This window comes from Populus euphratica, unplaced genomic scaffold (genome assembly GCF_000495115.2).
Source record: "Populus euphratica unplaced genomic scaffold, PopEup_1.0 scaffold1385.1, whole genome shotgun sequence".
In the NCBI taxonomy this organism is placed as follows: domain Eukaryota; kingdom Viridiplantae; phylum Streptophyta; class Magnoliopsida; order Malpighiales; family Salicaceae; genus Populus; species Populus euphratica.
The window spans coordinates 12,175-21,331 of NW_011501242.1; the positions used below are offsets into that span (position 1 = coordinate 12,175).

General features: G+C 32.9%; 1 protein-coding gene across 1 annotated transcript; it reads right to left on the reverse strand.

The window, feature by feature from the left end:
• Positions 1-2,023: 2,023 nt before the first annotated feature.
• On the reverse strand, positions 2,024-5,528 carry LOC105117518 (putative quinone-oxidoreductase homolog, chloroplastic). The gene is made up of 4 exons (XM_011015203.1): positions 5,361-5,528; positions 4,923-5,064; positions 4,064-4,155; positions 2,024-2,921 (listed from the first exon to the last, which is right to left on the reverse strand). The coding sequence occupies exons 1-4, from the start codon at positions 5,424-5,426 to the stop codon at positions 2,232-2,234; spliced, it is 990 nt and encodes a 329-aa protein (XP_011013505.1). The 5' UTR covers positions 5,427-5,528; the 3' UTR covers positions 2,024-2,231.
• Positions 5,529-9,157: the final 3,629 nt, after the last annotated feature.

The window sequence follows — 9,157 nt, forward strand, 5'->3', positions numbered from 1 at the left end:
GGTAAGTCACGAATCAGAGTTTAGGCAAGTGAGGGGTCTTTGTCGGCATCTTTTTGGGGCTTTTAGAGAAAGAGGGAGATGAGAAAAGCAGGGGAACAAGAGCTTCTTCTTCCCCTACCTCGCGTGTTTAGGGGAAGAAGAAGACCCATAGTGCCATTTAAAATGACACCATTTGAGGCTTTTCTCCTTTTTAAAAAAAAAAACAATAGTGGATGAAATGACACTATATTGGACAAAACGTGTCCTTTCATTTAAAAGAATGACACCATTTGGGGCTTTTCTCCTGTTTTTTTTTATAAAAAAAATAGTGGATGAAACGGCACTATTTTGGACAAAACGTGTCCTTTCATTTAAAAGAAAATGATGGCAAAATCCTATCAAATTCCAAATCAATTTTCAATTTGTAATTTTTTCAATCAAGTCCTAAATTATAATTTTGATTTAAAAAAATCAATTCAATTGCATCCCTGCTAAATTCAATCGTTAGCCCTAAAATTGACCGTCTTTTTCACTTTAGTCCTTAGTCTCTAATTTATGTAATTTGACCTTCAATTGATCAATAAACTTCTAATTTCTTCAATTTTCCCCTTGATTTGGTTAATTACAGCCCTTCTGTTTACGTGTCTTTTCTAGTTTGGTCCTTGATTTCAGATTTTTAAATAAAAACTCTATCAAAAAATAAAATTACAATAAAAACAAACCAAAAAAATCATGGTTTAGTAATTTTTACAGGAATGTATAAAAACATAATAGAATAATCAATTTGTAAACTTTAAATAAAAAATTTACAGTAAAATAACAAAATAGATAATTTATTCATATCAAATATTCATTTTGAACTTTTGCATATTTGATGTGTATATAATTGTTCATAAAACAATTACTATATTATCTTATATTAAATTTAACTATTAAATATGTAGCATATGTGATGCCACCATGGATCATGATAAAAGGACCTATCTTAACCATCTAGTAAGTAACCTAGTGATAAGAGCTTCGAATTAAGGGGTTTGTTTTCTTTATGGTCTCAAGTTTGAGTCTTATAGTTGCTAATATGATGACTACATGAGGTTTACATAGTTGTTAATTTTAAGACCCATGAAATTAATTGAAATGTATGCAAATTGGCCCGGATATCAATATTAATAATAAAAAAAAGACCTATCTTCTGTATGCCTATGGGTTGGGCGTATAATACAATGTCATAAAATTGATCTATAAAGTAGATACTTGTTATGACCGTTGACTCAAATAAAAGACTTACCAGACAAATAACTAATGAAGCTATCTATTTGTATCTTGAGAGATATAACTCAGCTGGTTAGATTTTAAATTTGTTTTATATAGATATCAGTTTAATTTCCATAAACTTTAAGGCTATTAGAAAGTTACATGATTGTTAATTTTAATATCGTGAGATTAATTAAAGTATATACAAACTGATCAGATATCTATATTAATAATAATAATAAAAATAAAATAAAATAAAATAATAAATATATATAGGTTTGGCATATATACTGTGTCACAAAATTAATATACAAAGCAGATGCTTATTATGACTGCTGAGTCAAATGAGAGACCTGCTAGACAAAACGCCAGTGTAGCTATCTGCGGTAGGTCTATGGGTAACCTTTTGTCGCTTGCAATGGTTTCTATATGACCCCATCACATGAATATCTATTTTACAGATGCTAGTGCTACCTGTGATCTAAGATTTTTTATTATTTTTAATTATACTAGTTGTGATCTAATTTTTGGTCCTATTTGTTGGTAACTAAATGAGTTATAAATGATTAAATTCGATAAGTTTTTGTATCTCATTTTGCAGGAATTCGTAGAAAGCTGCTCTTACTAATGACTCAACACGAAGGTTATTGAAATATGACGTGCATCTTGTTGAGAAATTTCTCAGTTGCAATTCATGGCGCTGCTGCTGGATTTGGAAGTTCAGGTCATATGCCTAGTCTCAGGTAATTAAATAAATAATATCACATAAGAAAAGGCATTTGACATTTAGGAACAAATATATACAATATATATAGTGATAAAATCCAAACCCAAACCATATCATTTACGGATACATCAAGTAAAAAAACAAAAATTGTAGTGCAGGATCACATATCGTAAAATGCCTCTTCAGCTGTGTGTACCATCGGATCTACATGGTCGACGCAAGAACTCATAATAATACAAACATTTTAACAAGTCAAGCACTTTATTTTCATTCATGGCTCCACAATTATCTTCCCAGTGGCATGACCATCGATAACCTTAGCCCAAGCATCTTCAGCCTTGCTTAATGGATGCTTTGAATCGATCACTGTTTTAAGCTTCCCTTCCTTTACCAGATTAACAAGACATTTCAGGTCCTCACCCTTGGGAGTAAGAATCAGCGGAATCAGCTGCTTCTTGGAGAAAGTAAGTTTCTTCACAGCAGAAGTAATCATGGTACTGGGGCCAGGAGAGAGATGTATAACCTTCCCCTTTTCACTCAGATTTGGCTCAAAAGTACTCCATGGAATTCCTGGTGCGCAGTGAATCACAGCATCATATTTCTTACCAGATGGGCTCTTCAGAGCTGCTCCTTCTGGGGTTTTGTAATCCAGAACCTCATCAGCCCCTAAGTCCTTGACAAATTCAATGTTACGAGCCCCGCAAGTAGCAGTCACATAAGTGTTTCCGAGCTTTGCTAGCTGAACTGCATAGTGACCCACGCCACCTGAGGCAGCAGTGATCAGAATATTTTCCTGGATGCCACTTCCATCAAGCTTGACCCCAGCACATTGAGTGAGAGCCACGTAAGCTGTGAGACCTGCAATAGGCAAGCCTGCAGCTTCAGCTGCTGAAGCTTCAGGTGGCCTTGCAACTGACAAGCTCTTCTTAGCCACTGCAAATTCAGCTAGTCCACCTCCACTCTGATATTAGGATTACATAAAATACTCAAGATGTTATTTGCTGTAAAGTATTTTTTTTAGAAAGTAAATTTTGAAAAAAAATATTATTTTTTAATATTTAATTGTGTAATGAAAAATAAGTTAAAAATTACTTTTTGGTGTTTGGTTACGTCATATAAAATAAGTTGAAAAATAACTTATTAATATTTTATTTAAAAAAAAAATTAAAATAATAAGAAACAAATCTTACAAATTAAGTAGAATGAAAATAAAATTGAAAAAAATAATTTCATAAATTATATCAAATAAAATAAATAATAATCAAAATAATAAAGATCAAATCAATAATAGAGATCAAAACTAACAAATAAAAAAAATTAAAAGATAAAGAAATTAAAATAATAATAATTATTATTTCATAAATTATTTCAAATAAAATAAATAACAATAAAAAAAAGAGGACCAAATTTGATATAATTAACAAATAATATAACATTTCTAAATTTTTTAGAATTTTCAGGAAGTGTTTTATATCCAAAATAAAAGAAAAATATTTTTTTAGAAACCAAGCTAACTTTTTCTCTAATTAAAAAGTATTTTTCGTTGACTAACTTTTATAATAACAAAAAATCATAAAACAATTTATAAAATAATTTATAAAAAACCATTTCTCATTAAACAAACACCTTTAATCAAATAAAAAAGGCATAGCAAAACAAAATTCAGAGACAAATGGTAAAACTCCATACACATAAGATTGCAAGATGCTAAAATGCACTCTCCATATGTGGGCAGCCAGGTTAACAGCATGTGCCAATCAAGTCCTATGTCCATACTCTTACGTAACACTTAATGTTATACAAGACCCAGGAGCAAGGCATTTAAGCAAAATAATTTCCTTAATGCACCTCAAGTTGGCAATATTACAAGCTAGTAAAACTCGAACTTCATAAACATCAAAGGCTTTGACCTATTTGCTTTAGCCGAAAAGAGCAGTTACATTAATGTCATTAAGGTAAGGATTGTGTGAGAGGAAGGTTGGCTCCCCTTGTGTACATAGCCATTAAACCGAAAAGGATGAACTTAAGATAATACCTCACCAACGTAAATCATTTGAAAAACTATAAAGACAAGGAAAAAAATAATAATGAAGAAGCACTTACAGAGGCGCTAAGCACAGTTACAACTTTGTCACCAGTTTTGAAATCTTCAACTCCTGGTCCAACCGCCACAACCTCTCCCGCTATGTCAAGGGCTGTTGCGATGTTGAGATAAAGATTTCTTCAGCCAGAAAGCAAATGCGGCGCGTGTGTGTGAATGCATGCTTGGCAAACACAGAATATTGCATAGACTACGAAATTAATTTATCAGCATGAGATTCTAAGAATGTTAAGTACATGGATCACGAGCTATCTTTGGGAAGGGTGCTGGGAATATAGTTTAAATCAGTTGCTATTCCGTCTGTACTCACTTTCAAAGTTATGGTGTGAGCCACTGAACAGATAGAATGGTGTAAGTCCTAGAGCAGTGACTGCAACTACCCTCCAATCTTAACAAGGAATCCCTCTTCTTAAGCTTTTAGATTGCCCGAACGAGACCAACTAAATCACCCACAGATCATCAGAACTGGAAGAGTGTAACTATGGAAAGGAACAATACCCAAGTAGAGCAAAACTTCCAAAACTTTGATATCACAGGCAAATATTTGAAACTGTTAAGCATGGATTATTGCATTTCCAAAGTCATATAACATAAAAGATTATTGTATTTCCAAGTTCTCTCATTCTGAATGGTAAGCAAAGGAACAATAAATCCCGTCTTAAAAATCAGTTACATGCAACAGTCACACACTTAAAATCCAAATAAAAATTATGCTTAAGCACCCAAAAGAAGATAATCATGCAATCAACCAACATTATCAAGAATAACTTGATTGGAATTTGAAACTGGAAAGTGTAAAATAATTAGTAGAAAAGATCCTATACACACAAAATATATCCACACCAAGAAGTGATGAATTACCGGGGATGTAAGGGAAACTTCTAGGTAGAAAAGGGCGCGCCACGCCTTTTTGTATTTTAGCATCATATGGGTTTAGACCAGTTGCTTCTAACTTGAGTAAAACCTCGTCTTTCTTGGCACTAGGGACTGGAACCTCAACATGCTGCAACGAGCAAGAGAAACTAGTTATACAATTGTAACCCGTAGTTCATACATCAATGCCTTCTCATCCGGTAACAAAGAATCTGACCAAACCTCGCAGGTAATAAACTATAATTCAGTGTTATTATTATTATTATTATTATTATTTTCACAACATTTAATTCAGAAACAAAAACCTAACCTTCTTTTCCATAACCTAACAATCAGTAATACAGAACCAGCTAAGTACTGGCCATCACAGAAAAGTGACATATAATTACACTATCAAATAAGCAAATTTTTGTTCTAGAATAGAACCTTTAAACCTGCGACGCCTCCACCATAGCTATCATACTGCAAGGCATGCATTAGATTCCCTGCCATGTCCAATAGAAGCAATGCAAGAGACAGTGAGAAACAAAGAAGGAGGGAAGGAAGAAAGGAGGCAGGCAGATAAAACGAAATACTTGGTGTAGGAGAGAAGGCGTGGCTTTGCGGTGTTCACTCTTTAAATAGCTGTCACAATTACCAAATGGCAAATGACAAAATCTAGTATCTATCACTATCATCAGCCTTCTGCCTTTTTATTTTTATTTTTATTTTTATTGGTAGCAACTAGATACATGTCAGGATATGTGACCAGTTCTTTGCTGAATACAATGCATAGTTTAGTTTACGGTGCTTCGCGCTACGCCCGTAGGATGATTTTATTATTATTAACATGTTTTTCGTGTGGATGCACGTCTAAACCTAATCTATTTAACCTTCATTTTTTCTTATATAAGTAAGCGGAAGTAAGCCAAGGTTCTCTTCATGGTTAATTAATGATGTTTGTTCATTCTCTCAAAAAATAATTTTTTGAGAGCTCAAATTTTAAGGTAAAATTTATTCAATTACTTTGAATGTATGTAGAGAATGCTTTTTTTAAGATGATTCCGCTTAATACATCAAATCTACGTGGAGAGTATAGTTTTTAGATGGTACGAAGAGAAATTTATATGTACAAAAGGATTTAATTTCTATTAATATAAAAGTTGTTATTGAAATACTCTTATGGTTGAATAAATAAAAAAATAAACTCAGAAGAAGTCATTAATAGTCACCTATTATTATAGAATGTCTACTATACAAGAAATATTATAATTATATTTTTGTGTTATAATCTCCACCATTACTATTGTATATTGCCCTATACATATATATATATATATAAGTCTCTCAATTATTCTCAACTTAGTATTAGAGTCTTTTGTTGTCAGAACTCTTCTCTCCCTCTCTTAAATAAATATGGTAAGCCTCCTAATTATTCTCAACTTAGTATTAGAGTTTTTTGCTGTCAGAACTCTTCTCTCCCTCTCTTAAATGAACTCTATTGTTGTCGCCACCTTCTCCCCCTACCAAACTAGCAGTGCAGTCCAACTGGTCAGCCACTTAGAAGTTGTTGCCATTGGTTCCTTTTCCCATCAACAGCAGCCTCAACCTGCAGTGCAGAACCATGGTTCATTCTTTCATGTTTTTACCGTCCCTCTTCCCATCATAGGGACAATAACTCCTACTATTGCGTTGTCCAACACTCATCAAGCGATCCCTTTGAAGCTTACAACCACCAATTATCTCTATTGGTGAATGCAGATGAAGTCATAACTTCTTTAACTCCATTTAATGTTTTTGACAATTCTGATGGTTCCTCTTCGACAATCAACCCCTCTTTTCTTTTTTGAAAACAACAAGATCAGCTTATTTTAAGCATGCTACTCTCCTCTCTCTTCATGGACATCCTGCATCTTATGGTAGATTGTCGGACTTCTTCTTGTGTTTGGCGTGCTTTTGAGAAAATGCTTGCTTCATCATCGAATTCCCGTATTATACAACTTTATGGATTCTTTCAAGATCTTCAATAAGTAGATGCTTCGGTTACTCTATACATGGAACACATCAAATCATTATTTGATGAATTGGTTACTGCTGGCTAACCTTTTTCTCCTGAAGACTTTAACCTCTATATATTTTGTGGTCTTCGTGGCGAGTATAAACACTTGGTCACTAGTCTCATAACCAAATAAAAACCATTTTCATATGATAACCTTCATAACCATTTTCCTACTTATGAGTTTCTACACAAGTCTTCTCTTCCAACCATGGCTACAAATCCGTCTTTGCTACCTGCACCTTCTCTACTACCCTCTGCTCACCTTACCCAGCATCAACACTAGCTTGATTTCAGCCATAATAGAGGTTGTTCTCGCGGTTACTAGTACCCAACAATAGTTGTTATAAAGCCAGCAAATGTTTGATTTTCATGGTGTTCATTCTTCTACCCTTGCAGACTGGAAGCAGAGCAACTAGTAGCAGACCAGACGTTCTGCTAGTTCTGAAAGTGGCCTCCTCACCGGCCTTTTGAGTAGCCTATGAAGTGTCAGCTTTACTTCTCTTTTGGTCACACCACTCAATATGCTTAGTTTTGCAGCAGTAGCCACTAGCCTTCTACTCATCTTACTATTGGTTTTGTTTCTATAGGAAGTTGGTTCTTAGATACTTGTGCGAACTAGTATGCACTATAAAATTTCACATTTTTACTGACTGAAATATTCTGTTGGTATGTGATTAAGAGTTCGTCGGTAATTTCATTACCAACATCCTCACCAATGGAATACATCTGTCGGCATTCCTTTCCTTGGTAATATCAACATTTGTCGCTATATTGGTGACACGACTAAAATATTGATGTCTTCTTCTAAGTGCAGGAGTGTCGAAGTAATAAATAACCCGGTAACACCAAGGTCGAACCACATAAAGGTTAATTATATAAATTATAGACAACAATAATACAATAATAACAATAACAACAATAACAACAATAATAGTAGTAGTAGTAAAGAAGAAGAAGAAGAAGTTGATGAAAACTTTGAGATGAAAGATTAACGTAAGGATTAAACAATGATAATAACAAATGTCAAACAAGTATAGTATAAATTATTATTATTCAATTGGAAATCACACACATTGAACACTAAACAATATTTGGGTTGCAATAGAGATTCAGACTTCTTTGTTGTTGCTATAATTTGGACTTGAAAACAGTCTTTTTACATCTTGGCCTCCCATGAAAGTTGTAGGCCTTTGTCTTATCTTTCTATCCATATAAAATGGACCTAAATCCAACATCTACAACTCCAGATATGATCCAATTACTGAACAGTATTTCAGTTTGGATTACACCAGCATCTCTTTTTTAAGTTTGGCCCTCTCTTTGTCCTTTCAATTTCAGTACTTAAACTCATCAATCAATCCTTTCTTCTATATGATAGACCTGCATTTAAGATGAATATTTACCATAAATTAAAGATATCTTATATTATTAGATACATTATTATAAAATATATTTTAGTTAATGAGTTAGTGATACTTCAAGTGCAGACTAATGATATAAAACCTTGATAAAAATGCATTTTTAAGTACTAATCACACCCTCCAACCAGTTTATTACTAGTCCTTAATAATCAAAGCGTTAAAATAGAAAAAAAAATTGTGAATTTCACAAAGCACGACATTCATCATTCAACTTCCATTAATCTATTAAGATAAACCAATTCTCATTAAATTTATATATCTACTCAAGTTAGTTGACTTTAGGGTATTAGGTGTTAAAACACCCCTTTAGGCTTAATTGTTCAGGTTAGGGAGGTTACGAAACCAAACTTATTTATATTTTTATTATCATCATTTTGTTTTTGCTTTTTTTTGTTTTTTTTTTTGTAAATTATATACTATCCCTTTTGACACGACGAAAAGATTAATGTCTTCTCCCAAGTGTAGGAGTGTCGAAGTAATAAATAACCCGGCAAGACCTTTGAGAACTTTGAGATGAAATTATAAATAACAATAATATAACAACAATAATAATAACAACAAAAATACTAATAATAATAGTAATAATAATAATAAAGAAAAAGAAGGAGAAAAAGAAGAAGAAGATGAGAACTTTGAGATGAAATATTAATGTAACAATTAAACAATGATAATAACAAATGTCAAGGTTAGAGGATCCACTAATGGTATGTCAAACAAGTATAGTACAAACTTTTATTATTCAATTGGAAACCACACACAAAGGA